Here is a 27,369-nt window from a genome sequence, read left to right as displayed (position 1 = left end):
GTGTTCAGTTTTGGAGGCCGTACCTTGCAAAGGATGTTAAAAAAATGGAAGCGGTGCAAAGAAAAGCTACGAGAATGGTATGGGATTTGCGCTCCAAGACGTATGAACAAAGACTTGCTGACCTGAACATGTATTCCCCAGGGGCGTAGCTACGGGTGGGCCTGGGTGGGCCCAGGCCCACCCAATTCCAGCCCAGGCCCGCCCAGCGCAAGCTCCCATTGCCGCGGCGCTACAAAAAGAAGAAGCGCTCAGCTGACTGAGCTGAGCGCCAACGCGTCGCTAAGGACAAGAAAAAATGTTTTTAAAAAAATGCGGCACCGCAGGCAGCCTCGAAGCATTGGCTGCTGGCTCTGTGCAGGCTCCTCCCATCTCTTACATCACTGCCCCTGTAGCAAAGCAGGGGCAGTAACGTAAGAGACGGAAGGAGCCTGCAGAGCCAGCAGCCAATGCTTCGAGGCTGCCTGCAGTGCCGCGTTTTTTTTTAAACATTTTTTCTCGTCGGGTTAGCGACGCGTTGGCGCTCAGCTCAGTCAGCTGAGCGCTTCTTCTTTTTGTAGCGCCGGCCCTGCTGCTCATCAGGAAAAGCAGCAGTGGCCGGCAATGGGAGCTGGGGCTGGTGGGCCTGAATGGGAGAGGGAAAATGGATGGCAGGATGGGGAGAAAGAGGAAAAATGGAAGGATGGGGAGAGAAAGAGGGAAAACAGATGGGAGGATGGCAGAGAAAGAGGGAAAATGGAAGGATGGGGAGAGAAAGAGGGAAAACAGATGGCAGGATGGGGAGAAAGAGGGAAAATGGCAGGATGGGGAGAGAGAGGGAAAATGGAAGGATGGGGAGAGAAAGAGGGAAAACGGAAGGATGGCAGAGAGAGGGAAAATGGAAGGATGTGGAGAGAGAGGGAAAATGGAAGGATGTGGAGAGAGAGGGAAAATGGAAGGATGTGGAGAGAGAGGGAAAACGGAGGATGGGGAGAGAAAGAGGGAAAACAGATGGCAGGATGGGGAGAAAGAGGGAAAATGGAAGGATGGGGAGAGAGGGAAAATGGAAGGATGGGGAGAGAAAGAGGGAAAACAGATGGGAGGATGGCAGAGAAAGAGGGAAAATGGAAGGATGTGGAGAGAGAAGGGACACTGAACAGAAAAGGGTAGAGAGATAGACACTGGTTAGAAGGAGGGAGAGAGACATTAGATGGAAGGATCAGGAGAGAGGGTAGATGGGTGGAAGGATGGGGAGAGAAAGAGGGAAGACGCTGGATAGAAGGGTAGGGAGAAAGAGGTGACACTGGATGGAAGGATGCAGAAAGAAAGAGGGGAGACTATTGGAAGGATGGGGAGAGAGAGGGGAGACACTGGAAGGATGGGGAGAGAAAGAGGAGAGCTGCTGCATGGAAAGGGGGAGTAGTGAAAGATTGGAGAATAAAAGGAAGGGGCATGGGGAGAACAAGGGTGAGAAAAAGATGAAAAGCCATAAGTAGATGAAGGAAATTAAAGAATGGATAGTAAGAATGAATTAAATCTGGACACAGAGAGAGGCAGAAAAATATTGAAGAAAGCAAAGAAAAAGGAGAGAAAAATGACAAATGGCCAGGAAACCCTGGCAGAAGAGTCAAGCGAAAACGAAGGAAAGCAGAATCTAGAGACTGGGAGCAACACAATGAGAAAAAGTAAATGGCCATACAACAAAGGTAAAGAAAATAATTTTATTTTTAATTTAGGATAAAGTAATATGGTGTTAATAAAGTTTCAGAGACCAATACTTCCTTCCTTAGGTCAGGAGAGGATACCGTAACAGCATTATACTGACCTGAGGCAGGAGGTTTTGGCCTCTGAAAGCTCACTGAAAAGGGTGTTAAGGCTTTTAAAATAAATTGTCTGAAATCTGATGCACTGAAAAGCAGCACTTTACCCTGTGTGACAAATGCATCTGAGTGTGACTACATTTTGCTGGGGGGGGTAGAGAGAAAATTTTGTGCCCACCCACTTTGGGTTCAGGCCCACCCAAAATTGGCAGTCTGGCTACGCCACTGGTATACCCTGGAGGAAAGGAGGAACAGGGGTGATATGATACAGATGTTCAAATACTTGAAAGGTATTAATCCGCAAAAAAATCTTTTCCGGAGATGGGAAGGCGGTAGAACGAGAGGACATGAAATGAAATTGAAGGGGGGGCAGACTCAAAAAAGATGTCAGGAAGTATTTTTTCACGGAGAGGGTGGTGGATGCTTGGAATGCCCTCCCGCGGGAGGTGGTGGAGATGAAAACGGTAACGGAATTCAAACATGCGTGGGATATGCATAAAGGAATCCTGTGCAGTAGGAATGGATCCTCAGAAGCTTAGCCGAAATTGGGTGGCGGAGCAGGTGGGGGAAGAGAGGTTGGTGGTTGGGAGGCGAGGATAGTGGAGGGCAGACTTATACGGTCCGTGCCAGAGCTGATGATGGGAGGCGGGACTGGTGGTTGGGAGGTGGGAAATACTGCTGGGCAGACTTGTATGGTCTGTGCCCTGAAAAAGGCAGGTACAAATCAAGGTAAGGTATACACATATGAGTTTATCTTGTTGGACAGACTGGATGGACCATGCAGGTCTTTTTCTGCCGTCATCTACTATGTTACTATGTTACTGCTCCAGGGACCTGTATACTGCTGTGATGGACTGAGTATGACATTTTGAGGCTGGCAAAAAAATATTTTTAAAGAATTTTTTTGAGGGTGGGAGGGAGTTAGTGACCACTGGGGGAGTAAGGGGAGGTCATCCCCGATTCCCTCCGGTGGTCATCTGGTCAGTTCGGGCACCTTTTTGTGCCTTGGTCGTAACAAAAAAAGGACCAAGTAAAGTCATCCAAGTGCTCGTCAGGGATGCCATTCTTTTTTCGATTATGGGTCGAGGACGCCCATGTGTTAAGCACACCCAAGTTCCGCCTTCGCTGTGCTTCCGACAAGCCCCCAGGAACTTTGGTTGTCCCCACAACGGAAAGCAGTTGAGGACGCCCAAAATCAGCTTTGAATTATGCTGATTTGGGCGACCCTGGGAGAAGGACACCCATCTTGCGATTTGTGTCGAAAGATGGGCGTCCTTCTATTTCAAAAATAAGCCTGATGGAGAGGCAGTTGAAAAGTTTTCTACAACCACATGATTTCAGAAATTATGCAGTTAGTTGTGATAAGTCAGCTAGATTATTGCAGTTCAGTTTATATACGTCTTCCTCAACAAGCCAAAGCTGTCTTATAGTTGAATTTTAAAGCATTCAAACGACTAATCTTTTTAAATGTTTTGAAAAGGAATTGTTGTTTTGGTAAACTTCAATTCATATTTCCTCCCTTTTTTAATATTAGATGAAGTTATAACATCTCATGGTGCAATTGAAGCAGATAAGGACAATGTCCGTCAGGAGCCATACTCTTTACCACAAGGTTTTATGTGGGACACTTTGGATTTAAGCAATGCTGAGATTGTAAGTAACAATATCAGATTTTTTTTATTAGGTACTTGAATAAAATGGTATGTTTAATTTCAGCTTTCTTTGTATTGGTGGATTCTAAGATATTTCTTCATTTTAAATTTACACTACAGCTAAAAGAACTCTACACATTGTTAAATGAGAATTATGTAGAAGATGATGACAATATGTTCAGATTTGATTACTCCTCTGAATTCTTGCAATGGTGAGCGAAAAGCTGTTTCTATACTTTCATGAAGTGGGGTTGGTTTAGCATATTACATTCTTTTTTAATTGAATAAAAATTTATGATATGAAACCTTACTCTAGGGCACTACGTCCTCCAGGCTGGCTACCCCAGTGGCATTGCGGAGTTCGGGTCTCTTCAAACAAGAAATTAGTAGGGTTCATAAGCGCCATTCCTGCTAACATATATATTTATGACATGTAAGTAGTCATCCTGTCACATTTCAATGTGGTGTTTGATTATTTAATGTACTGTTTTAGTCAGGAAGTGTAATTCTCTGCTTCAGAGGCAGAGGGATAATGATATTTTTAGACATATATGAAATGAGTTCATTGTAAAACAAACTTTATAGCATGGTACTCTTAATACAGGTATGGGTTTTTGACTGATCGTCATGTCCAGCTGCTGCTCAGAGAGGAAACTGGTTTGTCCTTCAGGTAAAAGTTCGTTGAGCTTAGAATACATCTGTAGTGTGAGGAATAACTTATATCGCTAAGATGTAGTATAGGCAAATAGATTCTTGGAGCTCTGCACTATGTGCAAAGCCCAAGTAGGGATTCTTTGGAACAGACTTTTTGGCAGTAGTTTTACAAGTTTTGGACAGACTTTGATGCACTTCTGAAGATAATTACTTAGTAAATATATTTGCACAATTGGTTTGTATCTAGAGGGGCTGATTGTACATAGTGAAGAGTATTTGTCCCCTGTTTTCACTGCACCTGGTATCATCACTATAAAAGAATGAATTCCAGAAAAGTAAGACTTGGAATATATGTGTAAGAAAGTCTGTTAATAGCTTGTGAGCCACTTTGGGGCTTATTTTCAAAGCACTTAGACTTTAAAGTTCCATAGGTTACTGTGTAACTTTCCTAAGTGCTTTGAAAATGTGCCTCCATGTCTACTTGTATGTCTTCATTCTTCAAAGCTGATAACCACCAAAGAGTGATAAATTGTATTCGATCAGTAGTGATCCAGGAGCAGAAAGAGAGAGTGTTTTGTAATGTAGACAATCCAAACTTTATTGCTACAGCTTGTCAAGACTTATGTAAGCTTTGTATGAACAGAAATGGAGGGACTCCAACCAAGTTGATGTACATATCGAAGGTTAACATGAAACATGTCTTTACTGGCTTCTTCATTGTATGAACCTGCTTTTGATATTGTATAGGATACTCTACAGAATGTCTGGTGCTATATATGGTGCTCTCTGAATAAAGGAGCCCTGCTATCTGCATGTGCCTGTCATGTGATGTTGAGGCATATTTTCAAAGCACTTAGCCTTCCAAAGTTCCATAGGTTTCTATGGAACTTTGGAAGGCTAAGTGCTTTGAAAATATGCCTCCAAGTGTACTATGTAGAAATAAGTAATAGTAGTAGTAGTAGTAGTAGTAATATCCTTGCCAGACCTAGGAAAGTAATCAGTTGATTGAACTTGTTAATGTTTGCATTTATATCTCAATATTTTATTATTATAAAATCTTTTTATTGATTATATAATTATCAGAAGTATATAATATGAAGAAAAGACCCCCCCCCCCCATATTACCCTCCTGGTAACAATCTTAACAAGAGATGATTAGCAACAATAACATATATCAAAACTGGGCTGGGGCCTTTGGCTTTTATGACCCTAAACCTACTATATTCAATAATGGCATTCACCTAACATTATTTTAAAAAGAAAATTTCTTAAGAACCTGTAGGCCTAGAAAATATATTAAAGCAATAGCAAAGTTTGAAAATACTCCTAAAGCTTGTTCAAGGGGGGAAAAAAAAAATTGGAGATTTGCTACCATAGCAGACTGACTTCATTCTTTTTTTCCCTCCCTACAACCTTGAACTTCCTTCCATTCCTCTCCTAACCCTTATGCTCCCTTCCACACTGCATTCCTCCGTTACCATATTCTCTGAATGTCCCCTTCCTCTTGCCGCAGAGCAGCAGAAACTAATCTTTGCTGCTTCCGATTCTGTCATCACTCCGCTTGTACAAGTTGTTGAAATTTGCACCCTGAGCAGTACCAGAGTACTACTGTGCCAGAGTGTGTGGGTAAATAGCATGGAATCTTGCAACTTTTTGGGATTCTGCCAAGTGCTTGTGACCTCTATTGGCCACTGTTAGGATACTGGGCTAGATAGACCATTGTGTGACTCAGTATGGCAATTCTTATGTTACATAAAAGCAGAAACTGCAAGTCACAGCACCCTTTTTATCAGCAGAACCGGTATAAGTGTTGGGAGCAGGAGAGATGGCCCTTCCCATGTTCTGGCTAGAGGAGGGAGTGAGGAGCGAGGTAGGGAGGAAGAAAAGGGTAAGTGACCACAGTAGCAAGAGAGAGTGATTAAAGGGGATGAGAGGACTGCAGTCACTGGAAAGGGGTAGAGGCCTTTTAATCCTGAGGAATATGCTGACAGGATGGCAAGACTGTGCTCTCTCCCTATGAACAAAGGGCTCCAGATCAAGAAGAAATTTGCATGCAGCTCATCGACCCTGAAAAGTTTCTCCTCATTGGTGTGCAAAAAAAATGGAATTTGTGAACCATCAATTGGAGGGGGGGGGGGGGGATGGAGTTGTATGCTCCTACCTCTAGAAAACCCCTAAAGTCCTACTCTATTCTCTGCATAAATGTATAAGAATGAAAACTGATTGGTATGTCATTGGCACTTCCCCAATAATTGTGATGTCAGTTGAAGTCCATATAAACCATGAGAAGAGAACTCCATGGCAGTGTCTGCACACCACTGCTTGGAGATTTTCCTGAACTGAGACACAGAAGAGAATCAGGCCCTGGAAAGAAAGAATGAATGATCTTGCCCAGGTTGCTGTTTTTATTCCAGACCCTACCCATACAGGTTCCAAAGAAGGAGCTACTTAAGATACAATCTGAGTTAGGGGAGTTTGTGTGGGAGGGGCGTCAGGCGAGATTATCTCGAAAGGTTATGTGGGGAGCAGTGGAACAAGGGGGAAGAGGCATGCCTAACGTGCTCTGGTACTACTGGGCAGCACAGCTAAAACAGATTGGGGAATGGAGCAAGGTAGACCTGTCACCAGTGACTAGACTAGAGCAAATATTTGTACAAGAGGGAAAACTAGACGGGCTCTTATGGGTCTCCATTCCCGAAAGTAGCTACAGGAAATTGACGTTAAATCCCTTCGTAACGCACTTATTGGAACTTTGGGGAAGTCTAAAGGGGAAATTAAGAAAATCCCAGAAAAGATCAACATATGCCTGGATTACCCAGGAGCCTGGGTTCCCCGTGGGTGGGGAGAGTAAAGTTTTTAAATAATGGGCACAGAGGGGATTAATCCGCTTTCGGGAAATGTGGGGAGCAGGGTTTTAAGAACTTTGAAGAGCTCCAGAGAGATTATGATATACCCGAAACAGACCGATATGCTTATCTTCAGGTTACCCAAATATCACACTGTGGGGACTAATAATCAAAATAAATAATTAGTGTCCCAAACATTTATATCACAAGCAGGGTTTAGCAACATACCATTTGGTACATGGGGAAAATCAGATTAGCTGCTTCTCACAACCATATGAACAATATTGTTCTCTCGCACAGGCGAAATGGTGTGGAGCAAATCCTGATATAGTCCCCTTATTTCTTTATCAATATCCTTATATTTTTTAATTATCAAAAGCTGTGCAAATTCGCGTGAATAATTATATGCATTCTTTCCAAACATTCACTTATCTGTAAAGGCAGCAATTTAACGGTAACAGGGAACCCCTGCCGACATGGCCAAGTTTCGCATAGTGCTTTATCAAGGAAGAGGCTCTCTGCAACATAAGCCATATGAACATTACTATTTGCACATAACCAAAATAACCATCCACTTTCTCACATTAAAATAACATCATTACCGTTTCATCCTGCTTATAACCCTGTCTATCAAAAAATGGCCGCGGCGTTTCAACGCGAACCTTGCTTATAAATGAGCTACAGCTGATCAGAAAGCGAGCTGTGTGATTGGATCCTCATCCCCAACCCAACAGCCAATGAAATAGCAGCCCATACAGTTACATCATCGACCACCAATCAATTTCCGAGTTAAGCCCGTCAGGAACTAAAGTTTGTAACTTGAATATCCATTCACGCGAATTTGCACAGCTTTTGATAATTAAAAAATATAAGGATATTGATAAAGAAATAAGGGGACTATATCAGGATTTGCTCCACACCATTTCGCCTGTGCGAGAGAACAATATTGTTCATATGGTTGTGAGAAGCAGCTAATCTGATTTTCCCCATGTACCAAATGGTATGTTGCTAAACCCTGCTTGTGATATAAATGTTTGGGACACTAATTATTTATCTTCAGGTTAAGTATCTACTATAATAAAACGCACCCTCAACGTTCTGAGGACACTGACGTCACTGAAGTCACTCAGACTCCCAGAACGGTTCGTGGATTCATGGTGGTGAAGCCACCCCACTGACCCGTGCCCCGCCCTCGCGTCAAACGTCATGACGTCGAGGGCGGGAAAAAAAATTTAACTAAACAAATGGATCGCACCCACGCAGGGGGGGAGAAGGAGTACCTACTCCTCCCCCTGCCGACCCACCCGTGGAAAGGGAAACCACCTCCTAAGCTCGACTCCGGAGACTACTGTTCCGACATCCAACATCACCCCCCCGCCCGCGCACCAAACCTCAAAATGTAGAAGCCCCGCCCACAGAATGGTAGATCCGCCCCCCCAAAGCTGCAGGTCAAAAGAAGAGGTCCAACACCCCCCTGCAACAACCCCCTCCTAAGCCACCCACCTTCACGTTGCTTTGCCGGCGGGGGACCCGAAACCCCGCCAGCACAAGTCCTGTCTGCTGACTACGGCGTCATCTTCGGCGTTGCTAGCCCGTGCAGGACGTCAGACGCACAGAACCCCGCCCTGCACAGGCAAGCAACGCCGAAGATCGCTGCAGGAGTCAGACTGACTCAGCACACACAACACAGGACTTCTGCTGGCGGGATTTTGGGTCCCCCGCCAGCAAAACTACGCGACGGTGGGTGGGATGGCGGCGGCCGGGTGCATCGCTGTGGGTGGGATGGCGGCGGGAGGGGGGGCATCGCGCGGAGGAGGCGCTTCATTCCTTCTTAAAAGCAGGATCCTCCCCCCCCCCCCCCCCAAAAAAAAAAACTGAACCATACAAGACACACACACACACACACACACTCATCTGGCAGCGCTTCCTCACCCCCCCCCCCCCCCCACACACACTTACTCTCATTTGGCCACACTTCCTCAACGCCCCCCCCCCCCCCCCAACACACACACACACACACACTCTCATCTGCCAGCGCTTCCTGAAACCCCCGCCCCCCACACACACACTCACATTTGGCCACACTTCCTCAATGCCCCCCCCCAACACACACACTCTCTCTCTCTGTCTCATCTGCCAGCGCTTCCTGAAATCCCTGCCCCCCCCACACACACTCACTCACTCACTCATGTGGCAACCCCCCCCCACGACACACACACACACTCAGTCTCTCATATCGCACCGCTTCCTGAAACCCCCCCCCCCACACACACACACACTCTCGCTCATCTGGCAGCGCTTCCTGAAGACCCCCCCCCCACACACACACACTCATGTGGAAACACTTGATAAACCGCCCCCCCCCACACACTCACTCACTCATCTCGCAGCACTTCCAGACCCCCCCACACACCCTTCTTCTTCCAAGCTGAAACCCCCAACATACACCCCCCCCACACACCCCTCCAACACACACACACACTCTTTCTCACTCTCAACTGCCAGCGCTTCCTGAACCCCCTCCCCCCCACATACACTCTCTCTCTCTCATCTGCCAGCGCTTCCTGAAACCCCGTACACACACACAGACACTCTCTCTCTCTCATCTGCCAGCGCTTCCTGAAACCCCGTACACACACACACACAGACACTCACTCTCTCTCATCTCGCAGCGCTTCCTGAAACCCCATACACACACACTCACTCTCTCTCATCTGCCAGCGCTTCCTGAACCCCCTGCCCTCCCCCCCCCCCCCTACAAACACACACTCACTCACTCACTCGCATCTGGTAGCACTTCCTGAACCCCCCACACCCCTCTTCTTCCAACCTGAACCCCCCCCCCCCCCAACACATCCCCCCTCCCCCTCCTCCAGCAAAGCAATTGCTTGGGTGCAGTGGCGGGAATCTCAGACACCAGAGACAGAGGGGGGGGGGGGGGCTGACACCACAGAGACACAGGAAGGGAGGTATCTCTGTCACACACACTCTCTCTCTCTCTCACATACAATGTCTTTCTGACTCTCACTCTCACACACTGTCTCACACTGTATCACATTCATTCTCCGAGGACAAGCAGGCTGATTGTTCTCACTGATGGGTGACGTCCACGGCAGCCCCTCCAATCGGAACACTTTCTAGCAAAGTCCTTTGCTAGTCCTCGCGTGCCGATGCGCACCGCGCATGCGTGGCCGTCTTCCCGCCCGAACCGGCTCGTGCCGGCCAGTCTTCTTTTGTCCGCGCTCGGTACGGTCGTGTTTCGCCGTTCGCGCCCCAAAGTTGACCTCGCGCGTCGTTCGACTCGTTCTTTAAAAAAAAAAAGAAGAAAAAAGGTGTCGGGAGGAGGCCTTTTGGTTTTCTCCCTTCCCGTACTTCGAGTTTTTTGCCCCAGTAAGTTTTCTTTCGTCGTCGGGGTAGGCCCTATTTAGGCCTCGGTCGAAGTTTTTCTTCCCCCTATTTTTGTGGTGCCATTTTCGCCATTTCGAGTTTTGATCTCGCCGGCGCGATTTTTCCGCCCATGACATCGAAGTCTTCCAGCGGCTTCAAGAAGTGCACCCAGTGCGCCCGGGTAATCTCGCTCACTGACAGGCACGCGTCGTGTCTTCAGTGTCTGGGGGCTGGACACCGCCCTCAGGCCTGTAGTCTGTGTTCCCTCTTACAAAAGCGGACTCAGGTAGCGAGGTTAGCCCAGTGGAACATTTTGTTCTCGGGCTCTTCGTCGGCATCGGGAGTATCGACTGCCTCGACGTCGTCGGCACCCGGACCTTCATCCTCGCCCCCGATTGCATCGAGTGCATCGAGGCATCGGCCCTCTGCATCGGGGCGACATCGGAGGGCTGCGTCGGTATCGGTGGTATCGAGACCTCCTCGTCTGCTGATGTCGTCGGACGGTGGTGCTTCGTCTGGAGTGCAGGTGAGGGCTGTCCATTCCCCTGCTGGTGGCGGTGAGCTTTCGGGTGGGTCTCCCCACTACCCTGAGGGCCCCTGCAGTACAGCCCCCCCGAGACCGACCCTCTTCGGCCTCGGCCCCGAGGAAGAGACGGCTGGATTCTACGTCCTCCTCGTCGGTGCCGGGAAGCTCCGGTGATGTGCTTCGTTCCAAAAAATCGAAGAAGCATCGTCACCGGTCCCCTTCCCGTGTTGGCACCGAGAGCTCTGGGTCGCCGAGGGAGTCGGCACCCAGTAAGCATCGGCACCGAGAGGACCGCTCGCCCTCTATTCAAGAGGTGTCGATGCGCTCCTCTTTGGACAGCCCGGAACAGCCTCCACGCCCGGAACAGGTTCTGACATCGACTCCTGCATCGGCTTCTATGTCTTTTTCCACAGCCGCTCTGCACGAGAGCCTCCGGGCCGTTCTCCCAGAGATCCTGGGAGAGCTGTTGCGCCCTTCCCCTCCGGTACCAGGGGTGCTTGCGCCACCGGTACCGTCGAGCGAGGCGCCGGCCGGCCCATTGTCCGGGGTGAGGCCTCCGACATCGGTGCCGCTTGCGGTACCGACTGTGGTAGCCTCCCAGGAAGGCTCCCCAACTACGTCGGCGGAGGGAGCTTCCCCGGTGCGGGCGAGGGAGTCTACCTCTCGACGCTCCCACCGTGGCCGTGGTTCCACGGAGTCGAGCCGGGCACGGTTGCAGACACAGGTTTGTGAACTTGTGTCTGACACCGATGGTGAGGCCTCGTGGGAAGAGGAAGAAGACATCAGATATTTCTCTGACGAGGAGTCTGAGGGTCTTCCTTCCGATCCCACTCCCTCTCCTGAAAGACAGCTTTCTCCTCCTTCCTTTGTCCGGGAGATGTCTACGGCCATCCCCTTCCCGGTGGTTGTGGAGGATGAGCCCAGGGCTGAAATGTTTGAGCTCCTGGACTATCCTTCTCCACCTAAGGAAGCGTCCACAGTATCCCATGCATCATGTCCTCAAAAAGACATTGCTGGCGAACTGGACCAAGCCATTAACTAATCCCCACATTCCCAAGAAGATCGAGTCCCAGTACCGGATCCATGGGGACCCAGAGCTGATGCGCACTCAGTTGCCTCACGACTCTGGAGTTGTGGATTTGGCCCTAAAGAAGGCCAAGAGTTCTAGAGAACATGCTTCGGCGCCCCCAGGCAAGGACTCTAGAACCTTGGACTCCTTTGGGAGGAAGGCCTACCATTCTTCTATGCTCGTGGCCAAGATTCAGTCCTACCAGCTCTACACGAGCATACACATGCGGAACAATGTGCGGCAGTTGGCGGGCTTGGTGGACACGCTCCCCCCTGAGCAAGCCAAGCCATTTCAGGAGGTGGTCAGGCAGCTGAAGGCGTGCAGAAAATTCCTGGCCAGAGGGGTGTATGACACCTTTGATGTTGCGTCCAGGGCCGCTGCTCAAGGTATGGTGATGCGCAGACTCTCATGGCTGCGTGCCTCCGACCTGGAGAATAGAATCCAGCAGCGGATTGCGGACTCGCCTTGCCGTGCGGATAATATTTTTGGAGAAAAAGTCGAGCAGGTGGTAGAGCAGCTCCACCAGCGGGACACCGCATTCGACAAGTTCTCCCGCCGGCAGCCTTCAGCCTCTACCTCTACAGGTAGAAGATTTTTCGGGGGAAGGAAGACTGTTCCCTATTCTTCTGGCAAGCGTAGGTACAATCCTCCTTCTCGACAGCCTGCGGCCCAGGCTAAGCCCCAGCGCGCTCGCTCTCGTCAGCAGCGTGCGCCTCAGCAAGGCCCCTTGGCTCCCCAGCAAAAGCAAGGGACGAGCTTTTGACTGGCTCCAGCAGAGCATAGCCGCCATCCAAGTGTCAGTGCCGGGCGACCTGCCAGTCAGAGGAAGGTTGAAAGCTTTTCACCAAAGGTGGCCTCTCATAACCTCCGATCAGTGGGTTCTCCAAATAGTCCAGCAAGGATACACCCTCAATTTGGCCTCAAAACCTCCAAATTGTCCACCGGGAGCTCAGTCGTACAGCTTCCAGCACAAGCAGGTACTTGCAGAGGAACTCTCCGCCCTTCTCAGCGCCAATGCGGTCGAGCCCTTGCCATCCGGGCAAGAAGGGCTGGGATTCTATTCCAGGTACTTCCTTGTGGAAAAGAAAACAGGGGGGATGCGTCCCATCCTAGACCTAAGGGCCCTGAACAAATATCTGGTCAAAGAAAAGTTCAGGATGCTTTCCCTGGGCACCCTTCTCCCCATGATTCAGGAAAACTATTGGCTATGCTCTCTGGACTTGAAGGACGCCTACACTCACATCCCGATACTGCCAGCTCACAGACAGTATCTGCGATTTCAGCTGGGCACACATCACTTCCAGTACTGTGTGCTACCCTTTGGGCTCGCCTCTGCGCCTAGAGTGTTCACGAAGTGCTTGGCTGTAGTAGCAGCGGCACTTCGCAGACTGGGGGTACACGTGTTCCCATATCTCGACGATTGGCTGGTGAAGAACACATCCGAGGCAGGAGCCCTGCAGTCCATGCAGATGACTATTCGCCTCCTGGAGCTACTGGGATTTGTGATAAATTATCCAAAGTCCCATCTTCTCCCAGTGCAGAAACTCGAATTCATAGGAGCTCTGCTGGATTCTCGGACGGCTCGCGCCAATCTCCCAGAGACGAGAGCCAACAACTTGTTGTCCCTCGTCTCGCGGGTTACGAGCGTCCCAGCAGATCACAGCTCGGCAGATGTTGAGATTGCTGGGCCACATGGCCTCCACAGTTCATGTGACTCCCATGGCCCGCCTTCACATGAGATCTGCTCAATGGACCCTAGCTTCCCAGTGGTTTCAGGCTGCTGGGGATCTAGAAGACGTGATCCACCTGTCCACGAGTTTTCTCGAATCCCTGTATTGGTGGACAATTTGGTCCAATTTGACTCTGGGACGTCCTTTCCAAATTCCTCAGCCACAAAAAGTGCTGACCACGGATGCGTCTCTCCTGGGATGGGGAGCTCATGTCGATGGGCTTCACACCCAAGGAAGCTGGTCCCTCCAGGAACGCGATCTGCAGATCAATCTTCTGGAGTTACGAGCGATCTGGAACGCTCTGAAGGCTTTCAGAGATCGGCTGTCCCATCAAATTATCCAAATTCAGACAGACAACCAGGTTGCCATGTACTACGTCAACAAGCAGGGGGGCACCGGATCTCGCCCCCTGTGTCAGGAAGCCGTCGGCATGTGGCTCTGGGCTCGCCGTCACGGCATGGTGCTCCAAGCCACATATCTGGCAGGCGTAAACAACAGTCTGGCCGACAGGTTGAGCAGGATTATGCAACCTCACGAGTGGTCGCTCAATTCCCGTGTAGTGCGACAGATCTTCCAGGTGTGGGGCACCCCCTTGGTAGATCTCTTCGCATCTCGAACCAACCACAAAGTCCCTCAGTTCTGTTCCAGGCTTCAGGCCCACGGCAGACTGGCATCGGATGCCTTCCTCCTGGACTGGGGGGAAGGTCTGCTGTATGCTTATCCTCCCATACCTCTGGTGGGGAAGACTTTGTTGAAACTCAAGCAAGACCGAGGCACCATGATTCTGATTGCTCCTTTTTCGCCGCGTCAGATCTGGTTCCCTCTTCTTCTGGAGTTGTCCTCCGAAGAACCGTGGAGATTGGAGTGTTTTCCGACCCTCATCACACAGGACGAAGGGACGCTTCTGCATCCCAACCTCCGGTCCCTGGCTCTCACGGCCTGGATGTTGAGAGCGTAGACTTCGCCTCTTTGGGTCTGTCAGAGGGTGTCTCCCGCATCTTGCTTGCTTCCAGGAAAGATTCCACTAAGAGGAGTTACTTCTTTCTATGGAGGAGGTTGCCGTCTGGTGTGACAGCAAGGCCCTAGATCCTCGCTCTTGTCCTACACAGACCCTGCTTGAATACCTTCTGCACTTGTCTGAGTCCGGTCTCAAGACCAACTCTGTAAGGGTTCACCTTAGTGCAATCAGTGCATACCATTACCGTGTGGAAGGTAAGCCGATCTCAGGACAGCCTTTAGTTGTTCGCTTCATGAGAGGTTTGCTTTTGTCAAAGCCCCCTGTCAAGCCTCCTACAGTGTCATGGGATCTCAATGTCGTTCTCACCCAGCTGATGAAACCTCCTTTTGAGCCACTGGATTGCTGCCATCTGAAGTACTTGACCTGGAAGGTCATTTTCTTGGTGGCAGTTACTTCAGCTCGTAGAGTCAGTGAGCTTCAGGCCCTGGTAGCCCAGGCCCCTTACACCAAATTTCATCATAACAGAGTAGTCCTCCGCACTCACCCTAAGTTCTTGCCAAAGGTTGTGTCGGAGTTCCATCTGAACCAGTCAATTGTCTTGCCAACATTCTTTCCCCGTCCTCATTCCTGCCCTGCTGAACGTCAGCTGCATACATTGGACTGCAAGAGAGCATTGGCCTTCTATCTGGAGCGGACACAGCCCAACAGACAGTCCGCCCAATTGTTTGTTTCTTTTGATCCCAACAGGAGGGGAGTGGCTGTGGGAAAACGCACCATATCCAATTGGCTAGCAGATTGCATTTCCTTCACTTATGCCCAGGCTGGGCTGGCTCCTGAGGGTCATGTCACGGCTCATAATGTTAGAGCCATGGCAGCGTCGGTAGCCCACTTGAAGTCAGCCACTATTGAAGAGATTTGCAAAGCTGCGACGTGGTCATCTGTCCACATATTCACATCTCATTACTGCCTGCAGCAGGATACCCGACGCGACAGTCAGTTCGGGCAGTCAGTGCTTCAGAATCTGTTCGGGGTTTAGAATCCAACTCCACCCCCCTAGGCCCGTGTTTGTTCTGTTCCAGGCTGCACTCTCAGTTAGTTGGTAAATTTTTTAGGTCAATCTCAGTTATGTCCTCGCCGTTGCGAGGCCCAATTGACCATGGTTGTTGTTTTGAGTGAGCCTGGGGGCTAGGGATACCCCATCAGTGAGAACAAGCAGCCTGCTTGTCCTCGGAGAAAGCGAATGCTACATACCTGTAGAAGGTATTCTCCGAGGACAGCAGGTTGATTGTTCTCACAAACCCGCCCGCCTCCCCTTTGGAGTTGTGTCTTCCCTTCTCTTTGTCTTGCTACATATGAGACTGGCCGGCACGAGCCGGTTCGGGCGGGAAGACGGCCGCGCATGCGCGGTGCACATCGGCGCGCGAGGACTAGCAAAGAACTTTGCTAGAAAGTGTTCCGATTGGAGGGGCTGCCGTGGACGTCACCCATCAGTGAGAACAATCAGCCTGCTGTCCTCGGAGAATACCTTCTACAGGTATGTAACATTCGCTCTCTCTGTGTCACACAATCACTCACATACTCGCTTGGTCTCATACACTCATGCTCACAGAGAATCTGTGTCTCACACACACACACTCTCTCTCACACTGTCTCACATACGCACTTGCACACACTCTCATTCTCACACACACATTCTCACAGACACACACCCAGACTCTCTCTCTCACACACACACTCACACTTTCACTCTGTCTCTCACACAGTCTCTCCCAAACATACACACTCCGAGGACAACCTTGCTAGCGCCCGTTTCATTTGTGTCAGAAACGGGCCTTTTTTACTAGTTTTATAATAAAAGAGCAGTGGATTAAGGACAACCCATTGGAAGCAGAACATTTTGAGAATCTGTGGGGGGCGCTAGATGTTGGAGGGAAGGGAATCTCAAGGTTATATGAACATTTGAGGGGGCAAGATTTGGTTAAGCTACCCTTCATGATCGCATGGGAAAGAGATTTAGGAATGGAGTTAAGTATCCCTGAATAGAAGAGAGTGTGTGTTGAGGTAAAAAAAGGCTTCAATATGCGTACTAATAAAGGAGAATGCATATAAAATACTCAGTCGGTGGTATTATACCCCAGACAGGTTGAAAGCAATGTACCTGGAAACCTCTGATATATGCTGGAGATGTGAAAAAGCAAGAGGCACATACTTCCATATCTGGTGGGAATGTACATTACTGCAAGGATATTGGGGGGAAATAGCAAGCTTATTAACTAAGGCTTTGGGGGTGTTGTTTCCATGTGATCCAAAGTGGTGTTTGCTGGGATGGGGCAATAGGAAAGGGAAGAGATGGCAATGTAGAATCAAACGAATGGGGCTAGCTGCGGTGAAAACCATCATAGCTTTAAATTGGAAATGGAAAGAGGGGCCCACGATACACAATTGAATAATGAAACTCAGAGTGGTGTCATCAATGGAAAAAATGACAGATCGTCGTAGGGGGAAATATAATTCATTTGTGGACGAATGGTTACATTTGAATATGATCCTACAACACAACACTTGAGATGGGGCAATGAAGGGTAGGGAGGAGAGGGTGGTTATAAGGGTAGGGAAGGGGGGGAAGAAGGGGTAATAAAAACTGTAAAATCATTGATGATAGAGTAGATTGTCCAATGTTTAGATTTATGTTATACGGAATATTGATAAGGCAAGGGTCTTTTTGTATTACTGTTGGTTGTGTTGTATAATCAATAAAAACATATTATTTAAAAAAAGAGAGAAATTTCAAGAAGAGGAACCAAAAGATGACTTCATCACAGGGGAAGTATGCAGAGGAGATATAAAAGGGAAGAATTCATCCTTAAGGATTGGGGGGAAAAATGCGTGTATGCTATGGGAGACTGTATAACAAATGTTGATAGCTGAAAATAATAGTCTGTGTATCTCTTTGATTCAAATACTCTTTAAATCATACTCAAATTTATCTGTCTATGTTCATAAATGAAGGAAAAAGACCTCAAATGTCCCTGCTTGGTAGCAAGCAAATTTTCTTTAGTGCCAGCACAAAGGACTCCATTCTTATCATCTGTCTAAAAAAAACCTCCAAACTACTTTATTTCATCAATATATATTGTGTACTCAAATTTACATATCTTGTTCAGATCTTCATAAAATTATTAATCATATGAAATTAAGCACTTAGCTTTATTCTTGTGCCCAACGGGGCTCTCCGTTTCACTATTTGATTAGCTTCTTCAGGGGACTAAGTGCTGTTATCACTTGACTGTCTTAAGCCCAATATCAAACATGGCACTTAATGTCAGCGTCAAGAAGCCAGTATCTGAGTTAACAATATATATTGTTAAAGTAAAAGAAACTATAATTTGGAGTGCTTTTTTAGACAGTTGATAAGAATGGAGTCCTATATGTGCTAGCACTAAAGAAAATCTGCTTGCTGCCAAGTAGGGGAATTCTTTTCCCTCTGTTTATGAACATAGACTTAGATAAATCTGAGTGTGATTTAAAGAGTATTTGAATCAAAGAGATACACAAACTAAGTATTTTCAGCTATCAACATTTGTTAAATAGACTGACCAGTTGCTGGATTAGTGTCTAGTGATAGATTCAGCAAGCTATGGGAGACTGGCCATGAAGATGAGACTGAGGGAATAAAAACCATAGGGAATGTAGGGGAGAGAGGGAACTTTTGGGAAAGGATTGCAGGAGACAACCAGAGGGAAACTGAGTTACGAGATGGAGATAGTGTAGGGGGATTAAGAAGGATAGATAACCTTTTTTGAAAGATGGTCTGGAAGACAAACTAGGCTTAGGGTCATAGGTTCTCAGCACACAATACACATACTAAGGGGTAGGTGAAACTGCCTGCAGGGGGGTACACGACACCCAGTGCCCAACTGCTACCTTCCCCTCCCTGCTGCCTTCTCGTTCACTTGCCCGCTGCCTCCCTCCTTGTTGCAAGGAAACTAAAATCAAGTGCAGGGTCATAGCCCAATGTGTGGCGCTGGTGGCTGTTACCTGTCCTCCCCCTATGATGTAACTGCCTGACTCAAAGGGGAAGAACTGGCAAGAACTGTCAACAGGATGCACAGGGCTATGGCCCCACAACTGGTTTTGGTTTATTTGCAGCATGGAGTTGGGGAGGCAGTGGGCGGAGGTGCCATGAGGAGGGAGTGACCAGGGGTAGGGGAGAAAAGTGAGAGATGGGGTAATGCTGGGTGATAGTAGTAGAGGGAGAGAGATAGATGGTGGTTGTGGATGATGGGGGGAGAAGGGAACAAAGGGAGAGAGAGGTTAATGCTGGATGATAGGGTGAGGGGAAGAGATAAGGCAATGCTGGATAATAGGGGATGGGAGGAAAGAAAATTGATGGAAAGGATGATGCTGGATGTGGGGGAGGAGTGAGATGGGGCAGTGCTGGATGGTGGCAGGAGAGAGATGTGCAATGTTGCTTGGGGAAGGGAGAGAGAGGCAATATTGGATGGAGTGGGCAAGAGTGACAATGTTGGATGGGGAAAGAGAGATTGGTATGAGGAGATGCTTGTTTGGGGGGAGAGAGACATATACTGAGATGTTGCTGGTCAGGGTGGGGAGAGAGAGACTCAAACAGGAATTACTGCTGGTCTGGTGGGGGGGGGAGAGAAGCACACAGGATATGCTGCAGGTCTGGGGAGGTAGAGGGCGGTGCATAGAAGAGATGCAAGTCTGGGAGAGGGAGGTGCATAGAACAGATGCTACAGATCTTGGGGGGAGGGGAGAGATGCGCACACACAGAGGAAATGCTGCAAGTCTGGGGAGGTAGAGAGAGAGAGAGACAGATGTTACAGGTCTGGGGGAGAGTACATACGGAGATTTGATGGACATGGCGAGAGAAGAAATGTCAAATGGACAAGACACCCTGGCAAGAGAGTTAAGAGAAGATGGAGGAAAGCAGAAGCCAGATACTGGGACCAACATGATTAGAAACCCAAAATCACCAAACAACAAAGGTAGAAAAAGGAATTTTGTTTTCTATTTTATTATTAGAATGTCAGTTTTTGGAATGTACATCTAAGTAAATAAGTACATAAGTATTGCCATACTGGGAAATACCAAAGGTCCATCATGCCCAGCATTCTGTTTCCAACAGTGGCCAATCCAGGTCACAAATACCTGGCAAAATCCCAAAGAAGTACAAAACATTTTATACTGCTTATCCCAGAAACAGTGGATTTTCCCCAAGTCCATTTAATAATGGTCTATGGACTTTTCCTTTAGGAAGCCGTCCAAACCTTTTTTAAACTCTAAGTTAACTGCCTTTACCACATTCTCCGGCAACGAATTCCAGAGTTTAATTGCACGTTGAATGAAGAAATAATTTCTCTGGTTCGTTTTAAATTTACTACATTGTAGCTTCATCACATGCCCCCTATTTTTGGAAAGCGCAAACAGACGCTTCACATCTACCCACTCATTATTTTATTTACCTCTATCATATCTCCCCTCGGCCACCTTTTCTCCAAGCTGAAGAGCCCTAGCTGCTTTTCTCCATCTGTCAGAGCTCAGGAGTACTCGGTTAAAATTTGTTCAACTTATGGGTTACTTGCCTTGAAGTTGAGAAAAGAGTTCCTTGTGGAGGGGGGACAGGCTAAAGGAGAAAAGTTAGACTGAGTAGAAAGAGAGACTGAGAAAAAATAGGTTAAGAAAATAAATTAGCCTGAGAGAAATAACAGAAACATAGAAAAATGAAGGCAGCTGAAACACTATATGGCCCCCATCCATGCCATCTACTATTGTAGAAATATGGGTACAGGTCAGTACCCCAGCGCAGGTTGGGAAGGGCAGAGGCTGACAAGCCACTCTGGAATTTATCAGAGATTGAGAAGCTTGTAATTTATTAAAGAACATGAGCTTGTGTAAATTCAGGAATGATCTATTATGATACCCCTTTACGGCCAAGCAGGCCTTGGGAAAAGAAACTAGTATAAACAAGAGAATGTGGATGTAGCAACCTGAAGGAAGATAGATGATAACAGAATGATCTCTCAGGAAGATAAGTGCTGAAGCCTTGCTTAACACAAAAGGTATATAAACAATTGAACCAGAGCATTAGGTGGCGAGGCAGACCACATGTTTGTGTCCCCTCCTTTCCACATAAGAAACTAGCATTTGTAGTTGTAAATTTCTCTTGGTAAAGAAATTAAAGAATTGCTTTTCTCATATGCTGGCCCTCATAGTCTTTTATCTCTAAATTGTGGGTGGTTGGTGAGTACTAATTTGGTAGGTGATACAAGCAGCCTAAAAACACTATCCCCCTTCTCCCTTAGAGATCCTATGTACTTGGCCCAAGCTTTCTTGAAGTCCAGATATTTTTCGCCTCCTCTACCTTGAGGCTGTTCCACAAATTGACCACCCTTTCTGTGAAGTAGTATTTCCTTCCTGGCGGAAGGAGAATAACCAGTGGGACACTGTCATACCGGGGTACAAGTTATATTGTAGTGATAGGGTGGATCAAATTGGTAGAGGGGTAGCATTGTGTGTTAACAAGAGTTTGGAATCAAATAGATTGAAAATTCTGCAGGAAACAAAACACTTCTTGTAATCACTGTGGATTGAAATTCCATGTGTAAAGGGGAAAAGGATAGTGATAGGAGTGTACTACTGTTCGCCTTGCCAGGATGAACAAACGGATGCAAAAATGTTAAAGGAAATTAGAGACACAAATCAACTGGGCAACACAATAATAATGGGTGATTTCAATTACCCCGATATTGACTGGGTAAATGTAACATCGGGGCATGCTAGGAAGGTAAAATTCCTTGATGAAATCAAGGACTGCTTTATGGAGCAACTGGTACAGGAGCCAACAAGAGAAGGAAAAATTCTAGACCTTGTCCTTAGTGGAGCGCGTGATCGGGTGCGGGACGTAATGGTTCTGGGGCCGCTTGATAACAGTGATCATAATATGATTGGATTTGATATTAGCTTTGAAGTAAGTATACATAGGAAATCAAATACGTCAGCATTTAACTTTTAAAAAAGGAGACTATGATAAAATGAGAAGAACGGTGAAAAAACAACTTAGGGGAGCGGCTTCGAGGGTCAAAAATTTACATCAAGCGTGGATGCTGTTCAAAAACACCATCCTGGAAGCCCAGGCCAAATATATTCCACGTATTAAAAAAGGAGGAGGGAAGACCAAACAGCCGGCATGGTTAAAAAGTGAGGTGAATGAGCTATTAGAGCTAAAAGAAACCGACTGAAAATAATAAGAAACAGCATAAGGAATTTCAAGTCAAATGCAAAGTGCTGATAAGGATGGTTAAGAGGGACTTCGAAAAAAAGATTGCGCTGGAGACAAAAACACATATAGTAAAAAAAATTTTTTAGGTATATTAAAAGCAGGAAGCCAGCAAAAGAATCGGTTGGACCGTTAGATGACCGAGGAGTAAAAGGGGCACTCAGGAAAGACAAAGCCGTAGCGAAGAGATTAAATGAATTCTTTGCTTCAGTCTTCACCGAGGAAGGTTTGGGTGGGATACCGGTGCCAGAAATGGTATTCGAAGCTGATGAGTCAGAGAAACTTAATGAATTCTCTGTAAACCTGAAGGATGTAATGGGGCAGTTCTACAAACTGAAGAATAGCAAATCTCCTGGACCGGATGGTATTCATCCCAGAGTACTGCTAGAACTGAGAAATGAACTTGCGGAGCAATTGTTAGTAATATGTAATTTATCCTTGAAATCGAGTATGGTACCAGAAAATTGGAGGGTGGCCAACGTAATGCCGATTTAAAAAAAATATATATTCCAGAGGAGATCCGGGAAATTATAGACCGGTGAGTCTGCTGTTGGTGCCGGGCAAAATGGTAGAGATATTAAGAACAAAATTACAGAGCATATTCAAAAGCATGGATTAATGAAAAAGTCAACATGAATTTAGTGAAAGGAAATCTTGCCTCACCAATCTGCTGCATTTCTTTGAAGGGGTGAACAAACGTGGATAAAGGTGAGCTGGTTGATATTGTGTATCTGGATTTTCAGAAGGCGTTAAGTACCTCATGAAAGACTCCAGAGGAAATTGGAGAGTCATGGGATAGGAGGTAGTGTTCTATTGTGGATTAAAAACTGGTTAAAAGATAGAAAACAGAGAGTAGGGTTAAATGGTCAGTATTCTCAATGGAAAAGGGTAGTTAGTGAGGTTCCCCAGGTGTCTGTGCTGGGACCGCTGCTTTTTAACATATTTATAAATGACCCTAGAGATGTGAGTAACTCAAAGTCGTTAAATCGCGGGAGGATTGTGAAAAATTACAAGAGGACCTTACGAGACTGGGAGACTGGGCGTCTAAATGGCAGATGACATTTAATGTGAGCAAGTGCAAAGTGATGCACATGGAAAAGAGGAACCCGAATTATAGCTACGTCATGCAAGGTTCCATGTTGGGAGTCACAGATCAAGAAAGGGATCTAGGTGTCGTCGTCGATGATACGTTGAAACCTGCTCAGTGTGCTGCTGCAGCTAAGAAAGCAAATAGAATGTTAGGTATTGTTAGGAAAGGAACAGAAAACAAAAATGAGGATGTTATAATGCCTTTGTATCACTCCATGGTGCGACTGCACTCAAATATTGTGTTCAATTCTGGTCGCCGCATCTCAAAAAAGATATAGAGGAATTAGAAAAGGTGCAGAGAAGGGCAACGAAAATGAAAAAGGGGATGGGACGACTTCTCTATAAGGAAAGGCTAAGACCCGGATCCACCGGTGTATTGGCACTGGAGGAACCAGATACATGAGTTGGCCACCTGGGAAGCCAGAGAGGCGACGGGAACCTCGAAAAGGAAAAAAACAGTTCATGTCAATATGGGGCCGATATATCCACGGGGGCGAAGTTTGCTGCTCAGTACACATGGTCTGAATTTTTTTAAATCCATTATCCCCAATATTGTTTGACACACAGAAGTAAGGGGGGAGGGAGGGGGAGGAGGAGGGGAGGGAGGAAGTATACAAAAAACTTGATGATGGTCTGTTCAATACTTATATGTGAAGTTCCACTGTACTGTTGAAGTTTTATATTTTATGGTATCTGTTATACCATATTTCATCATCAGTAAAAACGTTGAAACATATAAGGAAAGGCTAAAGCGGCTAGGGCTCTTCAGCTTGGAGAAAAGGCAGCTGAGAGGAGATATGATAGAGGTCTATAAAATAATGAGTGGAGTTGAATGGGTAGATGTGAAGCGTCTGTTTACACTTTCCAGAAATACTAGGACTAGGGGGCATGCGATGAAACTACAATGTAGTAAATTTAAAACGAATCAGAGAAAATGTTTCTTAACTCAACGTGTAATTAAACTCTGGAATTCGTTGCCAGAGAATGTAATAGAGGCGGTTAGCTTAGCAGAGGTTAAAAAAGGTTTGGACAGCTTCCTAAAGGGAAAGTCCATAGACCATTATTAAATGGACTTGGGGAAAATCCACTATTTCTGGGATAAGCAGTATAAAATGTTTTGTACTTTTTTGGGATCTTGCCAGGTATTTGTGACCTGGATTGGCCACTGTTGAAAACAGGATGTTGGGCATGATGGACCTTTGGTCATTCCGATTATAGCAGTACTTACGTACTTAGGTTACTCAGTCTGTCCCCTTTCACCTTCATCCTTTCAGTTGGAAGAGATTTGCTTCCTGTGCATTTATGCCATGGAGCAGTGGCATAGTTATGGTAGGTGCGTTGTGGTGTATGCACACCCTGTCAGACCCTGCCTCCCACCCCCTTAAAATCTTCTCGACTTCACCCAGGCTGCGGCACTCATAGGCTTCCTGCGACCTGCTCCGGAATTTCCTCTCTGAGTAGTTTCATCTCTTAGGGCAGGAAAATTCAGGGAAGAAGTCCCGGACAGGCCATATGAATGCCTTTGCCCGAGTGAAGGCTAAGCTGAGAGGATTTTGAGGGGGAGGGAGGATTCACCCCCTGTTTAAAAAATAAAATAAAGGGGGGTGAAAGGAGAAAAAGAAGCTGGGTAATAGAATGGAGAAGCTGTACAACTTAAAAAAAATATATAAAAGGAAAGACAGTTTTGGATATAGGAGTTGGAGAGGAGGGGGGATAATTGACCAGGACAAGAGAGGCAGTTGTATAAAGAAAGGGAAGAGGTGCAAGAGTGTGAATGAAGGGAAAAGAGTATTTTGGATTAAAAAAAACACTGAAGAAGGCCAAGGGCTAAAACAGGGATGAGACACATGGGGAAGAAAATTCACATAATTTGGAAAATCTGAGTTGAAAGTAAAGGGAAACATAAAATACTAGCTAAGGAAGAAGAGAAAGATGAAGGTAAAAGATAAGATTGAGAGACTGAATAAACAAAGTTTAAAGTGAAATGAGATGACTGAACAAAAGATGGTGGAACAGGAGAACGAAATAGGGAAAGAGTGAGGGAAATATGAAGTAAACAGTCAAAATATAAATTAGATGCAGAGATACTAGAGTTTGAAAATTGAAATATTTTGAATAGTACTGTCGTAGTAAGGTACATGATGTTCAAATACGATTTTGAACGTGGAGAAAAAGGGACATCTCTTAAACTGACATTGAAATGCACTAAATAGTAAAATTTCTTTTTAGCAATGTAAGAGTATCCCTTTGAAATCCAGACCTGTTGGCCATCCTATGTCCTGCTAATTATGTTGAAATATTTTGAGGTGTGGTATATTTAAACTTGTGCTTTCTAGATTGGAAAAAATTCTCTTTATTTTGAGACAAAATGCATACAGTTTTTATGGAAGACACTCCCTCCCGTATCCTTTGTAACAGAGATGTTTATTGGAATTTGATATATTTCCTCATACAGTCATGGATGGGTCTTGATTTCAGGATGTACACAATGATTATTCATCAAGTATATTTGCATACATTTGAACCAAAGAATAGTTTGATATGCATAGCTTTCTTATTTGGAAACCAGATTTATTTGTGAAATCGGATTTCTCCAGTGCCAGTGTTTTATGCCTCTCTTCTATAAATATTAATAAAGTTTTCAAGGGTTCCTACATACAAGTATATTCCATCTAGTTTTCAATAGACAGTTTACTCCTTCATTATGATATATCACTTATTTGCCTCAGCAGTGCACGTAACCAACCTTTACTTAATGTTGGAAACGCCTGCACCAAATTCTTCATAGGCTTTTGCAATAGCAGAGTGTAAGGACAATTAATTCCTTATATGACAGATACATACTTAATAGTTAATTGTGAACAGTTTGTCTAAGAGAAATTGCTCTTCATATAATTTAATCTGTGACTATTGATTTGTATCGCAGTGCAATGCAGATTCCTGAACTTCCTTAGCATCCCTCTAGACCAGTCTAAACATAGATAGGTATACTCACTTCTACCAGTACATGGAGACTGAGATATTGGCTTCAATGTAACCTATGAGACCCCTGTGCAGCCTTCATCCAGCCAGTTTTTCTTAGTCTCTATCAGATGATAGATCAATGTGCGTCCCAGATTGGTTAGAGGTAGATCCAGGGAGTTTTGCCAGGGGGAGCATATGCCAAGGGCTAAGGCCGGTGTGTTCCACTTTTGCCTGAGGGTTTGCACCTGGTTGTCTCTCCCCCCCCCCCCCCCCCCCCCACCCCCCACCCCCAAATCTCCTTTCTGCCAAAGACCTTTAGTTCCCAGGAGGAGGACAGGTGATAACAGACAAAATCAAATGTTTTGGTTCATGTCTCTTTGTGGCTGTCTCCTGGAGTTTGGATTGCCTGTCCAACTGCCTGTCCCTCAGTTGTTGCCTGGTTCTGTGTTCAGCGGCTAGAGAGTAGGAGGAGTGTAGCAGACGAGTAAGAGTAGGTGTGCTGCAGGCCAGTGTAGGCTGTTAGGGCAGCTGAAGCTGTCACCTTTCAGACTGGACTGAAAAGCCGCAGCACTGCTGGGCCTGTGGCCACTGTAGGATAGAGGCAGCTGGTGGCAATTGTGCAAGTTCTGTTCCCCACAGGGAGAAGGGGAACCACCAGACATAGAAGCAAAGTGCAAAGCGGAGAGCTGTGTGACCCATAGGCCCATGAGTGGGCACTACTGCTATTTTGGATTCTCCCAGAGATGCCCTCCCTCCTCCATGGCTGGAATTAATTGAGCCATGGCCAGCTGGTGCTGATGGTGCCAAGGGAGAATATTTTACCGGGATCTGCAAGCTCGGGAGAAGGCAGAGTTTGGAGCTAGTGGTGCTTACCATGGGGATGGCGGTAGCCCACCCTTAGAGTTACTGCTATGGTACTTCTCATATATTTAGACTGGTCTAGAGTGGTGTTAATTTTCTTTCCTTTAGTCCCTCTAGACCTGTCCAAAACCTGCCTGGTTAAGGATAGACGCTGGGATGTAGGTGTTTTAGAGGTACAGTATTTTTTCCCAGTCCCAGGCTGGACAGTGTGAGGGCAGAAGACATTTCCTTCATTCTGTTTGGTCTATTATCTTTTGTCTTGGTGATAGTGGAAGTTTTTTTGGGGAATGATGTGGGGTGCACTGGGATTTTATAGGTCATATTTGAAACCAGTAGTTCTCAGTCTTCATCTGCAGGTAAGAGTATGTATACCCACACATTTGGCCTGGTCTAGAGGGACTAAAAGAAAGACAGTTAGCAGGTAAGATCTAATTTCACCTTTTCCAAGTATAAATTCAATGAGAAAATTGCTCAGATGATGGTGTTAGGGTCACTGAAAATTTCAGAGCTCCTAGGAATATAGTTGACCCCATATCC

At 46.6% G+C, this 27,369-nt stretch overlaps 1 protein-coding gene across 3 annotated transcripts in view; it reads left to right on the top strand.

Moving 5' to 3' along the window:
* Nucleotides 1-27,369, top strand: part of NMT2 (N-myristoyltransferase 2) — a 114,055-nt gene that overhangs the window by 38,208 nt on the left and 48,478 nt on the right. For all 3 annotated transcript variants that reach the window (XM_030199932.1, XM_030199941.1, XM_030199949.1), the window contains exons 4-6: nt 3,331-3,449; nt 3,569-3,660; nt 3,765-3,881. In XM_030199932.1, coding sequence (XP_030055792.1) covers nt 3,331-3,449; nt 3,569-3,660; nt 3,765-3,881 — 328 coding nt within the window. The remainder of the gene's footprint in view (nt 1-3,330; nt 3,450-3,568; nt 3,661-3,764; nt 3,882-27,369) is intronic.

The sequence above is a fragment of the Microcaecilia unicolor genome, chromosome 1 (genome assembly GCF_901765095.1).
Source record: "Microcaecilia unicolor chromosome 1, aMicUni1.1, whole genome shotgun sequence".
NCBI classification, from domain to species: domain Eukaryota; kingdom Metazoa; phylum Chordata; class Amphibia; order Gymnophiona; family Siphonopidae; genus Microcaecilia; species Microcaecilia unicolor.
The sequence above is the reverse complement of the archived record's forward strand: the minus strand, read 5'-3'. Positions and strand labels throughout refer to the sequence as shown.